Here is a 24,237-nt window from a genome sequence, read left to right on the forward strand (position 1 = left end):
CCACTTCAGCCAGCTAGCCCAAGCAAACGAAATGCTATTAACAAACGGGTGGTCACACAGCTGGACGGACAGTTCAACTGACTGTCTGCCTGCTGGACTTGTCGTTATTGCCTTTCTGGCCCTAAACCGAAAAGTGAATGGAAAAGCAGAAAATAAATAACAAATACATACACCCAGTGAATTGTAGGAAAGCAAAACTCCGATAAGCAGAAGTGCAAGTGGAGAAACAAATATTGTTGTAATTGTGTATCATTAGTAAAGTGTGTTTGTTCAGTTGTTGCAGTGTTGTGTAGTAATTTCCATTCGCCGCCATTGCGTTTTTTTATTCCTTCGCGCCGCCGTGTTGTGCATTCAATGGCGCTTATGTCTGCATTTTTAATATTTTTGTTTTGCCGTCTGGACAAAAAGTGTATTCAACAAACCGGCGAATACATTGAACCACGCGTAAAATTTGAATATAGCTAGAGCATATTAAAACCATAAGAACTAAAAAACACGTGAACTCCAAATTTTGCATACTTAATTTTCTATTAGCAGGTTGTTGTGTACCTACCTGTCTGATAATAAGACTCTTGATTTAGACAGCTGTCTGTCGATAGAATAAAATGAGAAATAAAAGTGAAAATAATTTTTTTGAAACACGAATAACCGTTAAGGCATTTCAATTAAAACCAAGATATACTAAAATTGTATATTAAGTTTGTTATGTATTTCAAATTGCCTACCAAAGAGTTTAAATCCATACATAGTTGTTGGCTCGTTAAATTATTAGATTGTGAGATGCGAAACAAAACGATGGTGTCACTATATGCACACATTAATTTCTATAAAATTTATTCTCAAAGCATTTGAGCATTTTGTTGGTTATTCGATTCTGTATTATGTCACTACTATAACAAGTTTCCTCTAGAGTTCTATATATATATTTAAAAAATTAGCAAACATAAAATTGAAAAACTAAGAATTGTTAACGGCTAACTAAAGCGCAAAATGTGTAGTTTTTCCGCGTCCAATCTTATCTTGTTTACTTACTTATCTTTATACCTGCTTTTCTTATCTCACTGCTGATAACACATGTTAAGAAACTTTATAGCAATATGTGTATAAATTTAACTATGCATATAGCAATAAGTATACATATGTATACCATGTAGTACATACGTCGTAATGTGTATATTTTATACTTATGTATATGATTTTTTCAAAAAGGTATACATAATATTTTCAAAATTTGTTATTTGTTGTTCTACAATTATATAATATAAATAGTTGCAGTAGTAAAAATAAATGCGTGGACTTTCCATTGCATAAAATAACGCTTTTTGTTATCTGGCAACTATGTTTAAATTCGTTGAAGTTTTAATTTGATATTTTGCTACTATTGACTTTTTGCTCTTTATACTTACTATTCCACATTTCACTTCTCAAGTCTAGACAATAAAGCCACACAAATCCATACATAAACAACTGTATCGCCGACTAACCCCCGTTTCGGCCGTCTCCTTCAAAGTAAACTCCAATCCAGTCCGACGGCAACCCTTGGCACGGGCGACGTGCAATTGAAAAATTTATTATTAAAATATCCCCAACTATTGTGTTTATGTACAACATTTCTTCACAGCTTAGCTCTGCTGATGCTGGGGGATGCAAACTTGGCGTGGAATATCGAACCACTGCAAGTCGCACAGCTGCACGCAGAAGCGTGGGTCCACATGCTGGCTTTCGCCATTCGCAACTACAATTTACTTGCTGCTCGCACACATTCATACGTACAATTTTACTTATATGTATTCGCAGTGGAATGCGTTGCAATTGTATTTAATTTTTATTAGTGTTGTTGTTGTTTTGTTGCGTCTGTGTCATTGTACTTCGAAACATTGCTTCAATGCCACTCCCACTCCATAACGCAGGCTCGATATGTGTATGTAGCAGCTTGAGTGCAAAGCGAATCGAAATTTGCCCTCCAACCAATGCCCGTAATGCTTGTGTTTGCAGACCGTTTTGTGTTTGGGCATGTCATCGCGTTGTCCACATCCCCATCAGCGCCAGCTCCATCTGCTGCACATCGTCTGTCGTTCTTCGTGGCGCGACTCGTCGTACGTCTTTTCTGTGGACATTGCTATTCTATGCGCGTCCTTCTACCTTTTGCCTTCGTCGCTGCATATTTTATGCGTTCGCCATTCCAGTATTTTCTCATAGATACGTTAGGTCGTTGTCGTTGCCTTTGTTGTCTTCGCTATACATACATATGTTTTTGTTGCACAAGCTCGCATATTTACGACATGTGGCATGCCACACAAACGAATGTTGAAATATCAATTTTGAAAATTCCTCAGACTTATTTAAGTTTATTATGATTTTGTGTTTGTACTTTGTACCCTGGTCTCATAGACATGTTCGGGTGTGTGTTGCAGTGCTGGAAATTCTTTACGGACAGCTCATGTGAGATGTGATTGTGGTGTTTCAAACGATTCGCAATAATTTCCATATGACAATGCTGATTTTTATTGGCTGCTCTAAAGTATTTTTGTTTATCTTACTTTTTTATTTTTCGATTTCACACAGTTTTTATTTAAATATATTGAAATGTCTAGACTAATAAGTTTTACTGTAAAGAGAAGCCTTCTGTAGGGTTAAATATTGGGGTTGGTTTCAAATAAGAATTAGGTGTATTTTTTTTCCTGGTTCTTTTTAAATTTAACCCAGGTCCATTATATCAGCCCTCGTATTACTACGGTATAACTGCTTCCATTCTTAATGAAATGTCAAACTTCGATCAATATCAAAACCACTTTTATGAAGAGCACACTTAGGCAGGCAATGGCAAACCTCTGGGCGTTCTCAAAATCATTTTCGTAAAGTTCAAAAATATCACACCATTGTCTGCACATACTGCCGTCATGACTTCCATTTAACCTGTTTTAACTTCTTACTTAAATGAATATAAATTTTACGAAGATCGCCTTGCTGATGATGTGAATAGAAATCTACAGAGAGTTTTACTTGTATTATTGATATTAAATCAGTCATTACAAGTGCGAGTATATCAGTAGTGAGTAAAGCCTAAAAACACTAATAATTAGTTATAAACAGTTAGTATTTTTTATATGAAACTCGTGATTTTTTTTTGGTTTGCCGCAATGTCGGTGCGTCATGCCTCGAAGCAGGCCTTAAATAAACATCGAAATTCTTATAAAACGCAGTTATAACTTGATGATTTACGATTTCAGAAGAATTAAAAATATATTATCCAAATGTATAAAGAAATGGCATATTATTAGCAATATTTTTTTCTTATTGCGCCATGGTAGATTTTGTAATCCAATATACAGCTATTCATACATATATGTACCTATAGGTGTATGTGTTGTAAAGTGCGAATGTGCAAGGCGAAATTCTTGAGTTTCGCCAAATCGCATTAGTGATCATTACGCCTACCAACTTGCTCATTGCCGAAGTGTAGACACTCCCACACACAACTCGGGTCGGCTTATGACATACGACACTAATCAAATGTCACCATGTGATTTTCTACTTCTTTTTGACAAATTTTTCACAAATTAAATAAAATGTGCATTTTTTTAAAACTATTTTTGGTCGCTTGATGGCCGTGGAGTCGTTAAAAGGCAAAGTGATGTGTCGTCTTTAAATGAACTACACCATTGCTGGTATGCGTGCGGAACCTGGAACATTTCTTATAACTAAAAAAAAGAAAGAAACTTTTACTACAAGAACTGCTCAGAATTAGTGCAAATCTGCGTTGCATTTTCTGAATGACGTTACTGTAAACACGACACAGCCATGCGAAAGGTATTCAAGCGGTTAATGGAAACTCGTCGAAAGCAAAGTAAAAGCATAAACAGCAACAACAACAGTAGATTATAATAACGATAATAATAAGTAGAGCACTCACAGTTGGGGTGTTTAAAAGTCGGTAAACTATGGAACCGTGAGTTCATTGAACTACAATTTTCTTCCAAGTACCGCTGGGCCATCGCCACCGCACTTCAACATCTATGGCTACTAGTTCACAATATTGCTTGGTTGCTTTTGCTGCTCTTTTCGAGCACCTCTTGGCTTGTTGCTTGCCTTTAGCTGTGCGGTTTTGTGGTTTTATTTTATTTCTGCGCTTATTTCGTGCCACTGTTGTTCTTGTGCGAATTTTTTTCTAATTTTATTTTTCCATTTTTCACATTCGCACTTTGTTTTGCTTGCAGATACAGTTTATTTTTGTTCTGTACTTAGGTACGCGATACAATTACGTGCCGCGTCTGTCTACTTGCCAGTCAGCTGTTGTCTGCGCTGCGTTTTTGCAATGCTTAGTAATTTTAGTGTGTCAGTAGTTGACAGCAGTTGGTTTTTTCGCTGCTTGACTGGCTGGCTGTTGAAGTGTTCCGCGCAGCCATAAGCTTTGTATGAGCTCAAGCGCGCTGCGGGGCGATTTGAAAGTTATTTTTAATAATTTTATGGATATGACTCCGCTAATAGCAAAGTGGTGCGAAATGTGGGGATTATAAGAAAGTCATCCAAAACAAGAACACTTCTTAGGTAACTTCCTGCCGCGAAATACCTATGTTTATATCAGGTCGGATTCCGAAGAATCGTTCCTCAGTGAAGAAAGTGACGCCTTACTAATGATAATCATGTGTAATGGTAATCAATTGATACAAACAATTCATGAGTTATGTAGAACTCTGTGTGTCTGAGAGCAGCCTTTCCACCAGCGCGCCCAGAGGATAAGTGTCACATTACTGTAAAAGAGCAGTCGTTGTGCTCTTTTGTACTATGCTTGACTTTCTTTGATGTTTTTTACTGCTTTTGCTCTATTTGTTTCGATGCTACTTTTGCGCTTTTACTTAATTACTATCACACACGTGTATGTCTGTATGTACGTTCGTTGTTGTCTGACTGATGCCGTGACCGATTTAAGTGTGCCGTAGCCCTTAAGCGCGAGTTCTCTCAATTATTAACCTCGTTCTCCCTTTTTATGGGTATCAACTCTTCTACTCGACGTTTTTGTACTTAAATACGGTACTTTGATTTTTAAGCCATTCGTTGCAATGTAGGCACTTATAAATAGTACATAGGTACATACGTGTATGTATGTACAACCGATAAATTGAATTTCGTTTTTGGTATTAATTTCGAAAGAGAATATGGAATATTCAAATAATGTTGTTCTGTATATTAATTTGCGATCAGCAGACAAACTTTGCATTTTTCCAGTGTGAAATATATAAAATTGCTCTCATGATTTTTATTACATTTCTGGTTTAGACAAGAAATATTAATTATTGAAATAATTAATTAAAGTTGCTCTTTTAAGTTCCTATAAGAGAACGTTCCTACTTTACGATTGGATTTTTGGCCAATAACAAATTCTGAAATCCTTTTTGCCACAATGCCATAGCTCTTATCTATATTTTATGATATTTTCCTCTTTAGTTGCGTATCAGCACAGCACCGTAATTACCAAGATTCCAGTGCGTAGGCGCGTCATCAAATCCAATTCATGACCATAAACTTTTATTCATTGAATTACCACATTCGATGCCTTTGCATGCTGGGCAGTTGATTGCGACTACTTTGTAGGCATGAACCAATAAAGCTACATACTTTAGACGCTCAAATCATTTTTAAAATTACCGAAAGGCGCCCGTTAACTGGTGGAATCGTCTACACATTTATCTATGTATGTGTATAAATTGGGTCTGTGGCCATTTTCTGCGTTTGTAACCTTTGACTTTCACATGGTCTGGCTGTTTGTTTACAGGGTTCCTTCAAATAATGTTGCTACGTGATCTGAATCCGGGACGATTATTCTTAAATTTTGTATTCGTCCCAGTTTGCAGATTCTTTGCAAAATAATATGCTCATGTGCATAGAAAATCAGCTCCATAAAATAAATCTATATCTTTAACAGAAGGAGATCTGCTATTACAGTGGCGCGAAATTTTATGGCAACAAGACAAAAAATATTGATGTCCTCAAGAAATGTGTGTCTACTCGTAAAATCTAAATCTTAATGTTAAACGTTTTATTATTTTTATATAGGTAAAATAATAAAGAGTCTTTGAAGATTTAAAAACAATCCATATTTCTACGTTGTTAACCTTCCGTATACAAGGTGGGGTCTGACATACCCCAGCGAATTGTAACGATTCAATTTAACGTTAATTTTTTGTACTTTTATCAATAAAATCCTGTTCTCATATATTTATTATGATTTTTCTTTTTACCTAAACCAATTCATTATTAGTTATGTATATAGATATATTTATTATTATTAAACAATCATAAAAACAATTTTTCGACTTTTACTACCTTTTCTAACTGGATTATAGCAAACCCCAACTAGTACAGCATGGTGGATTACTCACCTCGTATACGCAAGGTTAAATGCAATCCGTGTCACTTCTTTAGAAGTGTCAATTCCATTGTTCAAGATGATTAGGCTTTCCCCTCAAGGGCAGCTCTTGTACGTCACATATTTTTAATATTTTTTCAATGAACATTTCTCATTCCCGAAACTGATTTTTTTAAATGCCACCGCAAATGAAACAGCCAACAAAGTGAATACATGTCTTCAGTGCGCATACATACATACATACATACATATGTACATACGCACATACTTTGCCAGCTAAACACGTTGATTATGAGCCTTAATCATTAGGGGTTGTTTTGTTTTCGTTGTGAAATTTCCTGGCGATGGCGCATTGAAGGACGCATCAAGAGATTTCAGTTAATTTTTTTAAAATTGAAAGCGCTTTGTATGATGACACTTGAAAGACATAGGAATCAGCAAATGTCAAATGAGTTTATTGAAGCTCCTACTAGAAAACGGCAATTAAGTTTGCCATGAAGGAAGAGAAAGAAGCGGCCATTATATTCAAGAAAAAATGTTCTATGCACTCTTTAAATAATTACATTCTTTGGTTAATATTGTTTCCATTAAATTTGCTTTATCTATTTTACTAGTGACCCCGTCTACACGTTGCTGTGGCTAATGTAATCTCATTTTCTTTATGTCTCAGACCCCAAATTTAGTTAATATTAATATGTGAGTTCAATCCAAATTTGACAAAGTTATACGAAAATTTAGAGTAATCAACACAAAATAAAAATAACATTCTTTTCTCTCCCTCTCTCAGTTAGCGTCATGACTTTAGTAGAAAATTAGTGCGTGTGTAACTGTGAAGAAGCCATCAATAAAGTGAGTGATAAATCGAGATATCGTGCAAAGTGGCCATAAAAGTGTTTACATGTGTTTACTATCAATTAAAAAGTGTCACAGCACTCAAGGCGATGAAGGAGCCGATAAATGTTGATGCGCTTCTCTAAATGCTTCCTTCACCCTCAGTGCTTCGTGAATAAATAACACCCCTGAAAAACAGGAAGAAAATTTCACTGTGTTCTTGTGTGAGTGCGTGTGGGAGGAATACAGCCATCGCGTGTCACGAAAGCGTTCGATGAGCAATCAAAAGAAAAGTAAATAAAGCACATAAATAATTAAATAAGGAAACACAAAGTGCAATATAAATTGATAGTCGCGTACTTATGGGTATTGCTACGCCTCTCGAACGCCCATAAATGACCCCAACAACAATCAATAAGTTGAAACAATAAAAAAAATAATAACAAATCAAAAGTGGTAAGAATCTACATAGCAGTGGTAAGGCGACAACAACATAACCGCCGCTATGTCGATGCGCAGCAATAAGTTGAACTCGTCACAGTCGGCGTATCCGCCGCCCCCGCAATCGCCACAGCTGCAATACCTGCCGCACCATCAACATCAGCAGCAGCTGCTGCAACAGTTGCAACAGCAACACAAATTCCAGCAGCAGCAACAGCAGCTATCACAATCGCCGCCAAGCGTCTCACAGCAACATCAGCACCAGCATCAGCAGTCCAACGCCACCAACAGTCGCAACAACTTGGCCACTCTGGTCGCGGCCATTAACAATGAGAACGGCTATCAGCTGTCGGCGGCCACGGGCAACTCGCCAGCCATAAATGTGACGTCGCCGCCTTCATACTCGGCAGCCATCGCAGCTGGCAACGGCGCGGCCGGTAGCGGTGGTGGGGGCAGCTTGACCGCGCCCATATTGGAAGGCCATAAAACTAATGCTTCACCATTCCAATTTCTAAATCACTATCAAGCACAGGATCTGGCAAATTTGCCGAACTCACAGTTGGTGGTGGATGGCGGCGGTGGTGTGGTTGCTGAGGAGGATGTCGATGAGTTAGATCCACAGCAGCAGTTGTGTGTAGTTGCCAAAATGCAGAAGTCTGTAACGATTACCGTTACGCCACAGCGCAGCAACTCCATGGACTATTTGAATTTTGAGGAGAAACGTCAATTGATAGCTTCGTCACTATCCCTATCGGATATCTTGCATTGTAATCCAGCTGCGGCTGGCAAGGATGCGGCTGCCAATGCTAATGGTGAGTTCAATTACACACATTTCTGTGAAATAACCAAGTAATGCCCGAAAATCAGTTAAATAGCTCATATACGAGTATATGTAAATATGTATGTACAAAATAGTGTCAACTCAAATCATTTATTACAATTACTCGACAATTTTAATTTTAATAAATCGTAATTAATTTCATTTCAAAATAATATATCTGCGTGAAAACTAGAGGTGGGTTAGTAAAAAATTAATTGTGTTAATTCTAATCGATTCCTTGTGGTTTTTGTTGCTCTCTTGTAAACTGCCGTGGGCTATCTTTACTTATTTTCTGAATAGAAGTAACGGAATTTTCGAAAACTATACATATGTCCAAGAAGCCTTTATTTCATACTGACATTTAGCGTAGTTTATACATACTTAGTAACCTTATCGCACTAGTGAGCACAGATCTCTGGGCAGACGTCGATAACAAAACATAGCAGTGTGGTTCACCTTTGATTAAAAACCACTTGAAATTACAAGAGTAAATTTTTTTGATATCAAGGAAATTGTAGAAGCGTCCCAAATAAATATTTATTAACTTGGGGGTCATAGTTCGGTGGATTAATTAAGAATTATAGTTTCAAGCAACTCGTCTCAGAGCTGTATAATCTAGGGAAGAATACCGTTACTAAGCATTCTGTTAATGCCGACACCTATTCGGGCATTCTATATTTTTCATTTACTAAAAAGTGATGAATTTCAATTCCCTAACGTCATGAAATGTTTCTTCTCGATACTCTTGATTTTACTTTTTATGGCCTGCACATAAATCGTGAAGACGTGACTTACGAGTAATTATCTAATATGCGTGCATTTGTATGTAGCTTCGTTCGTATATAAACTTACGATCGAGCAGTTTTGTGCCAGATTACACCAGTTTAGCACAGCTAACTGTAATCTACGATCTTAATACTAATGGCGATTTCCATCGTATACAAATAATACAAACATACTCGTACATGTATATATGTATTTATACTTTTGTATGCGTGCGTTGATTGCGTTCGGACGGTTGATTACGCTTTAATTGCCTCTGGTTGCGTAACAACAACAAAACAAACTAATTGAAATCGAAAATAAAAATCAAAGAAAAAAATGCTATCGAAAATACAAGAAAGTAGAACGACAGACAAAAAAGAATGCAGCAAAGTAAAAGAGAACTCTGTGCAAGAAATTTTAAGGTTTATCCTTGCACTCCTCTTCGTGACCCTAAAGGCACGGCATATTCACTTCCAAATTCATTTTAGCGACGTGACTGGTTTTCTAAATTAATTTAGACTGACGTAATGTAAAGAAGCGGTGAAAAGAAAAGCCACACAATTTCTTAAAATTACATAAAACTTAGATAAATTCGCAGTTCATGTAAATGGCTTGAACAAAATGTAACGGGAAAAATTGCAGCATATTTCCATAGCATAAGTCGCTGAAATGGCGTTGGTTAAATTAAATTACGCAAAATGTGCTGCTCTTCGCTGGGAAAATTTGAATAAGGAATTTCTGACACTTTCGACAATTGAAAAATCCTTCTCGTCTGCCATTGCGACACATCGGAAGCAGAAACCCGTCCACCAGACTTCCCTCATGATAAGCGGTTGCGCATACATATGCCCGTGGCTCCTTTTGTCTTCTGCTTTCTTTGCACTTCCCGCACTCGCTGCTCCCTTAATTTGGCGCTTCAAGCTTCTGTTGTCACCGGAAAGCGACGAACGGAAATGGTTTGTCACATTGCTGTCATTTTCTTGTGCGCAGAAATTCAATAAAATTCGCATTACAATGTAATCGCAGCAATAAAAAGTGTTGGCATTCAACTCGCTGCGGTTTATGATTTCACCCACGAACTCCATACACATATGCGTAATAACTTGCTTTCTTGGGTAATCATACTCCTGAATTATTCCGTACGTACATATATGCATAGTAATTTAGAAATATTTGGATTTGACGGCTGATTTTGTAATATCACGTTCCTGTAAAGTCTCTTGTAAGTTGGTCATCATTTAAGGCATTGGCTGCACATTAATACTGATGTTAGTACAAACACAACTCCAAATGTATAAATCAGCCAGTGGCTCATATATGCTAAACAATATTTCTTATTCGCCACTCGAACCTATAACTTTTCATTGATTCACAGGTTTGGACCTAAATTTTCATACCAAGATGATATATGAGTACTCTCCTTATCATTCAATTTAAATCCTTGATTATTTTGGTTATTTTATTCCTTTGAAATTATATACAAACAAGAGTTATGAATTATTAGCATTTTATTAGTCACGTGACAGTCATCGGTGACAGAAATATCCGTCATTATTTAAATAAAAAATGTTGTTAAACTATATAGTCAGATAAAGATCTTTTTATGCTCTTTTATCCTATCAGAAATACACCTGTGAAAAGTGCAGCCAAAGTTGACGTTATATCTGGTTTTTCTTAGTTGATGGGTCCTACAGAGGTAGGGTAGGTTGATGGGTACCGAGCTGACAAGTCACAATTGATTGTTTAATTTGTACCTAATTGAGTAGATATATCATGCCCCTGCCATATTTCATTCAATGTAGCAGTGAATAGAGATTCTTGATTAACGTAGGAGGAGAGCTTGGGATTTTCCATTATTATTACATTATGTGGAAACATTACCACATAACTTTATATGCCTGCGTAGGAATACCTATACAATGCATTAGATGAACAAAATGGCAGGACTCACTATGTGTCGTCGGTCATCGGTCGTCGGCTTTGGACTCGCATTGTGTTGCATTATTCAAGGCAAACCACACGTGTACTTTAAACAACGAATTCTATATTTATCTAAAGCAATTTACATAAGCATGTATGTATGTATATGTATATGTATGTGTGCACAACAATTTTTCTAACTTTATGATAGAGTTGGTTGTTATTGGTGGTACAACTATTGTTAGGAGAACAATGCAGGCATCTGTGCACATTCTGAAACAAAGCACGTCCAACGGCAAAACAGCGCCACTAATATTTGTGTAAGCACACACATAAACTCATATCTATATACCTATTAACATATGTACGTATGTGGCATATGAAATGCCCTGCAGCGGATTTAACTATAAGTCCGTCCGTCCGCCTATTCGTCTGTCTGTCTATTTATATTGTTGTTTGTGCTTCGGCTGGCTGCTAATATTGTCCTCACTGCTGTCTGTCAGCTTTTGTATGCACATTAACAATATATCTTCACTTGTGCCCTCGATCCTGCCTCTCCCATCGTGTGTATTCCTCTCCACACTTGAGTGCCACAGTGTCGGCTCGTGTCAATGCCGTGCCTTGTGTGCTCGTGCATGCTCGTGTGCAAGTAGCCAAAGCCAAAGTTAAGAAATAAGGACGAGCTTTGTAATGTTGAGTTGTATTGTTGTTGTCATCGGATGACTTTCAACTGTTTGGCAACATTTTTTGTGCTCTCATATCAATTCAATTTAAGGCTTAGCAGAATTTTTTCGTTCAGTTGTCTACTTTGAATCGGCTAAGAGTACACATACACATACATATATTTGTACATTTCTGCCAATTCATATTCGAGTTTCCTGGTTTGGGCAGCGCTGTTGCCAAAACTACTTTTCGAATACATTAAAACTTAGAACTATCCTGCAGAAGTTGACATCTCTCTTAATTGGTCTTTTGTTTCAAAGTTGAGTTGAATAATTATTTCTAACATGTTCAGAAGGCGAAATGTGGAAAATGCTACAGCACATTTCTTGTATTTCCAACAATAAAAATTTGTTAAAATATTTTATTTCATCATATGGGCTTGTTTATATTTTTCATTTGTCTTCGTGTTAAAATTGTACATTCAGTAAAATAATACCTAAACACCAAAATAAAGAGTTCTGTCCTCATAATTCTCATTTAGATTCTTCTTTCGATTTATGTATATATTATATTTGTATATGTATATACATACTTGATACATATGTGTGTTCATCAAATCAGGATTTATCTCAGCTTCAAAGTATTTGCTTAGGAAAGAAGTGAATAACATAATAAATCTAAAAAACTGTTACAGACTGATGCGGTTTACACCCAACTCCTTATTTGATGGGAAATATTCATTGGATTTCGTTTTGCAACGATCCATAAAATAAATTGGTGTGTGAAATTTAAAAAAAAATGTATGTTTGTATTTTTATTTTCTATTTTTCCTTGTTCCGATAGGTTATCCGTTTAAAAATATCATACTAAAATTTTAAATCGATAACTAAAGTCGTTTTTGAGTTAAAGCCTTCAAAAATGTAACCGCCCAGTTCCAGCTTAATCAGTATACCTTTAACACTAGAACAACGAACCGGTTAAAATGACCGGTTGCATCATTTATTTATACCATTTCCTCTTTATTCCTATTTAATATTTTACGATAATGTTATGATTTTTATTAAATTTGTGTATAGTATAATATTAGAGATTATTTTGTTCTGACGCTTCTAATTTTCAGAGAGAGAGAGACTTATTTAAAAAAGATATATGGTAAATCTATGTAGTTCTAGTGTTAAATGAATTTTGACAGGCCAAAAACGATAAAAATTTGGAGTAAATTTCACCTTTTTTTTAATTCCGCCATTTGGCAATTTTTGATTTTTTTCGACCGTAGGTACGGTAGGTATACCTTTGTTTTAGCGCCGTCGGAGATGGCGTATAACTCGAAAAATATTTAATTTTTTCTTCATAAACTTTACTGTGTATAAATATGTATACCCTTTAAATAATTGATACAGTAGAATTTCACCCTTAACAGGGTATACTAACTTTGCCACGAAGTTTGCAACACGCAGAAGACACCGTCGGAGACTATATAAAATATGGTATGACGAGCTGAGTCGATTTAGCCATGTCTGTCGGTTTGTCTGTCTGTTTATATGCGATGTTTTTGAGATATCGATCTGAAATTTTGCACCCGTTCTTTTCTCGCCAGAACCGTTCGGTCAAGAGTTTGTATGGAACGCTTTTTCAATTGACAAGATATTTGCACAAAATTTGGCACCCGTTTATTGTCTAAGGCAATGGTGGAATCTCAGAAGAAAATGTTCAGATCGGATTACTATAGAATATAGCTGCCATACGAACTGAATGATCAGAATCAAGTTCTTGTAAGGAATGTTATGTATTTGTTAAGGGTAGTATAGCTTGGATGCCACCGAAGTTAACCATTTTTTTTGTGGTTATTTTTTTTGAATTCCCAAAAATCGCGTTTTTTTGTACACATGTTCATAATATTGACGAAAACAAAAATAAACTTTCTGTTAATTTTTTTTTTTTAAATTTATGATTAGACTACACATACAAGTAGTTGTATAAATATATTGTATGTATTCGCATATAAATATTTTGGCACACATGCCCTGTAACAAGCTCGTTCCTTAAGCAGCCAACACGATTTACTTCTCTGAAAATCATATATTCCGCCTCACTGCACTTGTATATAAATGTGAGCACATGTGTGCTCGCGAGTGCTTTGATGCTGTTGCTGACAACGACGTGTGTGCATGTGTGCGTCGCCGGCAGCGGCAGCAGCCCGTGTTTTGTTGCGGCGATATTGTTACGGAGTGTGTAAGCGCGCTACACTAAATGCGCCATCGACTGACATCCGCCGATTGCCGCACCTCGCAGCCAACAGGTGTGCCTGCATTGTTTTTGTTATTCTAGTCTAACACAACGGCTGGCGAGACGACGACACCTTCCATTTAGCTATTCACAGCAAAATATTCAAATGCTCACTAGTCGCGAACGCTCCGATGGTTTCGGTGTTCAGCTGCACTCGCCGCTCACACCCTCGAATATTTTCGTGTCTCCATTGAAATTTCGCACAACACTGTTACTTTTGAATGATTTACAAAGCGGTCTGTGGTTTGAGTATTCGTTTTTACTTTTGTCTGCAAAATTTAGCATAAATTGAAAACATTTTCGCAAATCGTGGAGTATGTATAAACTAAACTTTTAGTATATACTATGTGTACACTATGAAACACCATAACAACACTTGCGATGGTGTACATAAATAAATGTGTACGCACGAACGTTGCTATAAATATAAAATCATCAAAGTAGTTTTTGAACTCCAAATTTATGATACTTTTTAATGACTGTCGCCACTTCTTAGTCTTTACAAGCTCATATTTTATTCAAATTGATGATGAAAATGATTCTTCTTTGTCTTCGAACCCTAGTATTGATGAAGACAATATACTTATATTTTTTTTTGGCGATTTCCCCTTTCTCAGTAAGAGTAGACAATTTACCAAGGGCAGTTTGTAGCCTAAGTTTCTTTTCGCTGAACACCTGTGAGTTAATGAAAATATTATATATTATATTCTTCTTTCTATTCTATATTCTACTTTGCTCATGCAGACTGTTTGCCGAACTCACACCAACATAAATTGCAAAGGAAAGGATCTAAAATTTCGAAATATCGACACTCGATCTATAACAAGTGTATCTTCATATATTGGTGCAATCGTTGACAAATTTCTATTGCCTCAAAGAGAGCACAAATTTAAGGCGGTTTTAAATATTTGCGCTAACAAACATTGATTCTATCAAACTGATTCAATGAGGCCATACCTTTTTTGAGCATAAATGTGATAAGTATTTGTATCGAATACGTCCAAAACATCCTTACCTGTCTTCTATGACGACATCATTACTATTATTCGCGTATACAACTATTCGCATTCTTCAAAGTCGAAATCAAAACAATTCACAAATATTTCTATATAAATTCCACAACATCACCTTCATAATGACAACATCGCAAAAATTTCATTAAACATTGAGTCATCGACGATCGCGACACAAGTTACGAATAACTGTCGTCGTCTCACATCGAACGGCACCTATGTATGTATGCATGTCATGCCTATGTATCTGTTAGTCTCGTCTGCTCTGCGCGCTTCAGCCGATTACAGTTGCACAAAATCATGACTAAGTGTGACTAATGTTTTGGATTTCGCGATGTGCTTGAGTGTAATTGTCTTTGGAACAAATGCCCATGTTTTGGCTTGTTTTGTAAGCACACCAGTTTAGTCGGTGCGACTATTTTGCCAAACACATTATGAATGTACATACGTATGTACATATATATGTATGCGTGTGTGCATTAGGTATCCATTACAATTTTCTGCGATACAACTGAAACCGGTTTTCACTTTATCCAATATTTCCTTTAAGCGTATGTTGCCTAACTATTTTCACACACACACACACACACACACACAAGTGCACATGCAAAAGTGAGTAGGTGCTCATCAGCCATGTAGAGCCTACTGTTTCGGTCACCTCGTGCTCTAATGGACCCGTCCCGCCAATAATTGACAGCAATTGATGTGTGTGACCAGCCTGAGCGGGGTAACACATACAGGTTTTACTACTCGTTACCGCTTAACTTTGTAATCCCGAGCCGGGTTTCGCAGACTCACTCATATGTGAGTATTTTCCTTTGTTTAATCGGTTCTGCAACTGCCATAATTTCCTTTTTCTGTCCGCTGCGCCCAAAGTTTGCCGTAACACAAAGTGCCGCTCGCGTTTCCATAAGCGGCATTTCACTTCGAGCGCAATTTAATCTTATCGCGGCTGTAAGTACAGAAGTGTGTAAATATTTGAAATAGTTTTAGCCTCGTTTTTCTTATTTTCGCATTCTTTTTGCTCTCTATTTTCCAGCGGAATTCCATCGCAAAAGCGAAACAGCAAAAACTGTTCATGTTTTCTGTGTGTATATGTGTGTGTAAAGTGCATTTGAAGTGATGCAAAACCACGAACATAAATTACATTTTGCAGTTTGTTGCGACATTGCAGTCATAAAATTACGAAAAAATAAAAATTGTATTAAATAATTTGAAAGTAAAGTCATCTAAAATTCCTTTTGACTGCAAGCACAAAGCAAAATTGTGTTTTATGAAATGCCAAATAACTTTTAATGATATAAAATTATTAAATTTTCATGCACTTGACAATAAGACAAAGCAGTCAAATGTGGTTGTTTTTGTATACACAATATACTTTTTTATGATCTTTACTTCAGCTGCTCAGCAGGTGTTAGCTGTAGCTGCGCCCAACGCCTCCGCTGCCATGCCCACGTGCTCCAACAAATAAGTAATAAATTATTGAACGTTTTTGCCACGATTTCGCACGCTCAGCGGGAATTCCAATTCGCTTATGAAAAAGTCTTAAATCGTTTGAAAAATTCTTTAAAGTTTTAAAATATTTGGAAATAATATTTAGTAAACATTTTCACGAATGCGCTTTGATATCGCAGGTTTACTTATGCTTCAAACAGTTATCAAACCAAATTTGTCAAAAGTTATGCACGTTTTGCAACGCAGAAATCAGTTGTTATCTTTTGTTTTCATTTCACCAATGTTGCCATTGTCTTATTTGTATACACGATTTTTCACACATTTAGTTATACCTTAAACAGGGTATATTAGGTTTGCCACGAAAGGAAACGTTTGCCACCCAGAAGGAAACGTCGGAGACCCTATAAAATATATACATACATAAATGATCAGCAAATGATTTGAGTTAGCCATGTCCGTCTGTCTGTATATATATAAACTAGTCCGTCAGTTTTTTTATTGATTTATAATTTGATAATCGATCTGAAATTTTGCACCTTTTCTTTTTCTCACTAAGAAGCAGCTCATTTGTCGGAACGGCCGATATCGGACCACTATAGCATATAGCTGCCATATTAACTGAACAATCGGAATCAAGTACTTGTATGGGAAACTTCTATATTTAACAAGGTATCTTCACGAAATTTGGCATGGATTATTATTTAAGACAATAATCCAACCTCCGAAGCAATTGATATTGAATTGAGATATCTTTACGAAATTAGGCATGAGTTATTGTTTAAGGCAACAACGTATTCTCCGCAGAAATTGTTCAGATCAGATCACTATATCATATAGCTGCCATACATTCGGTGCAACCGAAGTTAACGTTTTTTCTTGTTTTATTTATAATTTTTCATAATGTAAAAGCTCAAAACTAAAATCCAACTATTAAAAATAGTCTACCTTTTATCAATAAATGTATTTGACTGTGATTTTGAAGTATTTTAAGAATATTTCAAATGTATTCAAGTTTATTTCTTAATACTTACAAAATATCGAGACTGGCAACCCTGCGTTGCAAGAGAGCAATGAGCTCACTCGTTTCTTCGGGAAAAATCCAATTTTCGCGGAAATCCTACCGTACGGTCTGCAGAAGCGGGCGGTAGAAGCGCTGGTGAATCTTCATTTACATTGTGCTCTCATAAGATAGATCGTATCAGCTGATTCGGTCCACGGTTTTGCGTCGGTGACTGTTTGAAACATTGCTGTCACTATGTTCATGTATGTGGAGTGGTTGTTGTTGCGCACAATATTTATCACACATGAATACATACATACATACATATGTATATGTATATTTGTGTGTGTTTTCAAGTTCATGAACACTCGCGCTCATCGCTCATGGTCCAGCGTCAGGCGACTGAGCACAGCGCGTGTAAAAAAGTGCTAAATATAGGACAGTCCCCAAAATGTGGCTTCACCATAAATTAAACAGATTTATGTTAGACGCAAGTCGGAAGTGTCTATTGAGGACAATTGTTAAAAAAAATGAAATGAAAATTTAAAAACTGTGAAGAAAAATAAAAATAAAATAAGAAAACGTTTAATACAGACAAAATAAAACTTCATTTGCTGCCCCTTGCTATACATTGTGTGAAATTTAAGGTCATTGGAGTTTACTTCTCGGTCGGTTATTTTTTCATTATTAACTTTTGCAAAAAATCTTTTAATTTATAATTTTAATTTTTGTATGAAGATGATACAAACCAACCGCCACTGATGTCAGCTATAGCCACAGCTGTGTACATCATTTGTTTTCTTCTGCGCTCGCCCTTTCGTTTCTCAGCTCTTCCAGCCTTATTTTACTGACCGCAATCCCAGCAGCTCTGTGGCTCTGCCGCGCGTACTTTGATTTGGTGCTAAGTGCCGATGATTCACGATTTGATTTTTTCTCTGCGGTTCTTGTCGATATCCCCCCGCACTGATATTTAATTGTTGTTGTTGGCGTGTATTGGCAGTTTTGCCATTTGCTTTTTATTAAACTATTAGTGTTTAAAATTTTTTATTAAATTCTTATCTTTTCACTCGAATATTTTATTTTTTTTCTTTACATTGTAATCTAGCATCGTTTTTGAACAAATACTTGTATGTATTAGTAATCTTGTTGTATACATTTTATTCTGATATTTTTTAAAAGCTCCAGGAAAAATCATTTATCAAAGAATGCGGTGTCTTTGGGGTATCAAACTGATTCCAAAATTATATTCGATTTCTGATCGAAGTAAAATTGAATGATATTTCTCCATGACTAATTAATAAGTATGAGTTTTGAGTGAAATGTGAAATTTTTTTGCAACTCTTAATGGTGATGTCTTTTACAGTGAGCTAAAATGACGTCAGCAACAATTTTAGGTGTAAAGGTAACCGAACAGTGATATTGCGTTCAGCTTTACTGATTTGAATGTGACAGATTATATAAAATTATTTTTAAATTTTGGGAGTTGGGGTTAAGCTACTACACACTCTATGAGTCACTCGCTCTCTCTCTGTCTCTTTCTCTTTTCCTAGCAATTAAAAAACGTTTTCAATAGTTGAGCTAGGTATTCTTCGGTACACGCTGATAGGTTTTGTATTCACTAAGTACGTTCGGTTCACATATCTATAACCGTAAATTGAATTAGTGGAACCGCTTCTGCTTATTCGCTCCGCTTTCTATTGGCGTGTCATTGCATTTGTTCTATTTGTGTAATTAACCGATTTGCTATTCCCCGCTCGTCTACAAAAAATGCTGAAAATCATTCTTTGCTAGTAATTAAAGCAGATTAGTTGATATTTACTTTTCGAATATCTGCTTAATTTTATTGCTGCCTTTCACACTCAGCCGCATAGCAACCCGCGACACGTTTTGTTATTGCCTGTTTCCGACGGCTTGCGGTTTTAAATCACTCTCATTAGGCTTTTCACGGTTGTCAGTGTCTTACCGATAATTTCATATGCAATTAATGGAGTGCCGTGCCGATACACATGCGCATGCGCACATCAGCGAAAGAGCCGTGTCTCACGAAATCTGCGCTTTCGACGCCAAAATCAACTTCGTTTGTTCACACTACACTGGGTTAGTGGTGGCTAAAAACGCAAAACACAATTATTTTCTTGCCAAACAAGTCTGCCAACTAAAGATCAACAATATTAGAAAATTATGCTACAAATTGTGTGCATAACGCTAGTGAATAATGCGAAAAATATGAGAATGATATCGTGTTTACTTGGTTTGTTTTGACTTTTTCTTTTCCTCTTTTGCTGTTATTTTCTTTGATTTCTACTTATTATTTTTACCGTAATTTAAGCTCTTTACGAGCTCTTTTATCTTCACGCTTTTTATTCATAAATCAATTTACTTGATTTCCACAACATTTGGTTTGCTTTGAGCGAGCATTTTTGTCGTCTTTGCGTTTTCTATTCGTTTGTTGTTTGTTTCTATTCTCGTTGCCTATTTAGTTTACTTTCGCATAATTATGTCAAATGAATGGATTTCTTTTTTTTTTTACAAATGCTCGCATAAAACTCATATAAACATGCGTAGTTTTCTCTTTGTGTAGTTGTTGTTGTTGGTTGCAAATTATTTCACTTCTATTTAATTTGTTGTAAAAACTGACACATGTGGTCGGTCGGTTCAGATTGATTCCTTGTGTTGTTGTTGCTGCTTATTTAATTGTTGCCAGTAAAAGTTGTGCCGACTATTTGCGCCTTTGTTGTTTTTCTCGGTTTTATGTCATGTGGCGTGTCACCTGTTGCGTTAATTACGCTTTAATGCTTTGTTTTACGAGGTGTACTTGTGAAGTTTACGGTTTTGGTATGAGTTTTATTATGGAAGTACCAAAATCGGCTTTTTTTGCTGGGCTTTGAAACAGTTTAAAGCAAAGCCACGGGAGTTATTTTACAAATTTTTTATTGTATTATTATAATAGTTCTAAAATATTACTTATAAATAATGAAAGTCAATATTTTAATATTCTTTTTCTTTCTTTCTTTCTAGGTAAGAATATTGGTCCAAAAAACATATCCACTTCACATCCTTGTAAGTTTTAAATGTTTCTGTTGTAACTGGAGGTTATTCGAGTTTTCCTTTTAGTATAAACACTTCACATTTTTTCATTTGATGGCTTTTATAGAAGCATTGCAGATTTTTCTTACCAAAATAATCTTTGCCGAAAGTTATTTATTGAGTCTGCCGAATTGTTTGTGCGTGGTTCGGTAAGCGAGGAGGTCACTAATTATGGTAGAAACACAAAGCACACGTCGTTCATAAACAATTCAGTTAGCTAAGAACAAGAAAAAATCTAGACATTTTGCACCGCATACAGTTTTTATCGAACTTTTCAATAAAGCCGATAACTGTGAATATATTTAAATATGAATCCTGGTATGTACCAACATTCACACCATTTGTCTGAATAAATTTCCTTCAAACCTTTTGTGGAAAATTCATAACCTTTCGGTGTGCTTTGCAGTTCCTTAAAATGACGTCCCAAAATTCTATATAAATTTTTTCGTTACAACTTGCATATAAATAAGCGGAAAAATCTAGGCGGACCACCACTTACCATCAACAATTATCGCCTCTTGCGTCAATATGTTAGAACATTGCACAGAAAACGTTTTTATAATTATTTATTCATTACTCCGTACAATTATCCGCCTGTCTACATTATTTGAATGTTAACTGTTGAGTAAATAGCTTTGCTATATCCTCAAAATCGAAATGTCAACATCGAGTGTTTGTGAATACTGAGGCATTTTTATACAAAATGACATGTGATACTTGCATGCTTACTTTCATTTACGAAGCTCTCAATTATCCATTGACGAACAAATAGAATTTTTAGTGTTAACACATAAATATTTTTTGTCCTAGAATTTCACGAAGTGTGTGTGTGTCGGAAAATAGCAACGTAAATTACAAATTCAACGCCAATAAAACTTTCAGAAGTCTGCTATTATATTTTCAGGTGCTTGTAATAAAATATTCCGCTATTCTTAGTCTTCACATATAATCAATAAAGCGGTTAACAAAAGCGAATAAGTATTCCAAAGTTTTGTCTCATTTCTGTCATGCCATGCCAAGCCTCCTTTCTTCAGTGTCCGCTGTCAACAGCACAGCGCCCTCTCTACTAAATTCTACTTGCAGCGCGCCAATTCCACCAGGCGACGAAGCTTTTATCGCTTCTGCTTTCGAGAGCTGTGCTACAACGGAACTTTTAATTCGTGTGCCGAGTGTTGTTGGCGGAAGAAACTGCTCGTAGCGGATATTAAATCAAATTGCTCAACATTGCCACTCGCCACACAGCACTTACACAGCTACTCAAGATTTGTTGTTTCTAATAATTTCCTTATTAAATCGGGCGTTCGATTAGCATATTTATGAGACTCGCAAAACTTCCGTTTTCATTCTGTTGGCTTCCGTCTTACGAAATCGCCAAAAGTTTCGTCACATCGATAATTACTCATTAATTACGTAAACGCATATATATGTATGTGTGTGTATATACACAGGTAAACTGTATTTTCGTTGTTCTTTATTTGCGTTTGCCGGCACACACCTTCTCCTCCACATTGCTTGCCTCCACCAATTTGCATGTCAAACATTTTGTAGTTGTTTGAGTTACTGGTTGTTGCTCACTGCCACACAATTTACAATTTCTTAGTTTTAGCAGCGGAAGTGCTTATTTCCGAACTATAGAGGTACATAAAAATCGGTGTGGAAGCGTTGCTTTCAGCTCCTTAGCTCAACAGTTACTCCGAATAGATTGGTTAACGAGCTCGCTTGTCTTTTGTCTATAGATTATTAGAACTAAAGCAGTTGTTTTGACTTTGGGGCAACCATGGACCAAAAAAGTCTAATGATACACGAGATTGTTAATCTCCATTGCTGAGACATGAGCAACGCACTTGGTGCACAAAAAATCGTAAGAACCAAAATTCTTGAGATTCTCATAGAGTATATTAACCTCTGAGCGGTTTCGTACGGGTTCCCTTTTCTCATAAACTATTTCTTTATAAAATTATATTTTGTGGCATCATTCGCTCAGTTTGTTGGTTAAAGTATTAATGTCGATTAAGTCTACTCATTACAAATATTTAAATTTATTTGATTAAATGTTTTTCTAGTTTCTTCTAATAGAGTTCAAGAGTTCGCATATAAACTGTCAAACATACATACATATATTATTTTGAGTCGCTAAAGCACAAATTATGTGCCAAAGCAGCTTAAGGCGGCTCTGTCGAAAATCAAAGCGAACAAACTGCAAGATTTCTTATCAATTAGCACAAGAGTGAAGCGACATTCACCAGCTGCGCACATTTGCTTATCGCCTGCATACCAATGGCTACATATATATGTATATGACATTATGTCAATTGCCAACATATAAACTACATGCTTACGTATAAATCTATGTAAATACATAGTGGCACCGCACAGTGAGCACACATTGAAATGAAACTAAAAAATGGCATGCGATTTGCACTAAAGCTGACGTAAGAGCTTCAAGCAGCTACTGACTATAGTCTTTGACATAGACTCAATATAGACACCACCTTGCCACGTTCACTCTGCGCTCAAAGCAAAATTCTGTCCGTATTTAAACAGTAGCGAAGCGAATGACAAATAACCAAAGTAAACAACAGTTAGGAGTTGAACAAATGGACAGCCAAATGACCTGCTGTTCCTCCGGTTGCCAAAAACGCAAACGAAATACACACAAATTCAAATAAAGTTGGTGCACAAAGAGAATGAAATGAAGAGAATGAATAACACTAAATGTGCAAATTAGTATAGCTGTACATATGTATGTGCATAGTGTCTTGAGTATAAACATGAAAATAAATCTGCTATTAAATAAATAAATGCCAACGGCACTATATTTTCTTTAAGTGATTCTTCGAACTTTGATGTAGACAGAGCATTGGTTAAAATACAATAACTTACAAAATTCTTTTTGTAAAGCAATCAATTAATTGTTAGATTCAGAGGGGGGTCCACAAACTCAATTCCCACGTCCCGTCACCGATAATAATACGTTTGATGAATGTTGGTTCCTCAGCTACGTTGTCAAGCATCTATTTTGCGATCTTTACTCGACGTCGGTTTTGCAAAAGATCTAGGTCTTCTGGTACGAGTGTGATAGGCTTCATACCCTAAAACGTTAACCAAAATGTGTTGAGTCCACCTATAAGAGATGTTGATATGAAGTTACTGCACAAAATAGATAGATAAACTGTTCGAGCCGCTGCCAAACACAAACTAATTGACATAAAAACAGATTGCACCAATCTAGAAAATGTTTTTTTTTTAAATCGATGTCAGTCCGGGTCAAATTTGATCACGTAGTTGCTTGAGCTGTCTAATGAGATTTGCACTAAAAGACCGACAGGATATTCTGTAACAAGTTGACTGGAATCAATTAAGTCGGTTGAGAAATATTGAATTTATCTAAAATTACGCGGCTCACTTACATTGTCCAAATAGAATATTTCACGGCTCGTATATATAATCCTTTTGGGTATATAAACATTTTTGACTACGGTAAACTTTTATGAAATTATGGAAATAATATGTCAAAACACACCGTTTGTCCTATACTCGCATGTGTAAGGTAGTTAGCTGCCCTTTCAGTTGTTTGTAGCCAAAAACT

General features: G+C 36.1%; 1 protein-coding gene across 18 annotated transcripts in view; it reads left to right on the plus strand.

The window, feature by feature from the left end:
- LOC106624555 (phosphatase and actin regulator 2) overlaps positions 1 to 24,237 on the plus strand; it is a 211,283-nt gene that overhangs the window by 45,677 nt on the left and 141,369 nt on the right. For 7 of the 18 annotated variants that reach the window (XM_036364303.2, XM_036364306.2, XM_070111433.1 and 4 more), the window contains exon 2: positions 7,155 to 8,451. The exons of 9 other annotated variants lie outside the window; for them this stretch is intronic. In XM_036364303.2, the coding sequence (XP_036220196.2) occupies positions 7,704 to 8,451 (748 nt within the window). In that variant the 5' untranslated portion in view covers positions 7,155 to 7,703. Of the gene's footprint in view, positions 1 to 313; positions 445 to 7,044; positions 7,064 to 7,154; positions 8,452 to 24,237 lie in introns of those variants that run through there. 2 more of the 18 variants (XM_070111430.1, XM_070111426.1) reach the window with 2 other exon arrangements.

This window comes from Bactrocera oleae, chromosome 6, assembly GCF_042242935.1.
Source record: "Bactrocera oleae isolate idBacOlea1 chromosome 6, idBacOlea1, whole genome shotgun sequence".
NCBI classification, from domain to species: domain Eukaryota; kingdom Metazoa; phylum Arthropoda; class Insecta; order Diptera; family Tephritidae; genus Bactrocera; species Bactrocera oleae.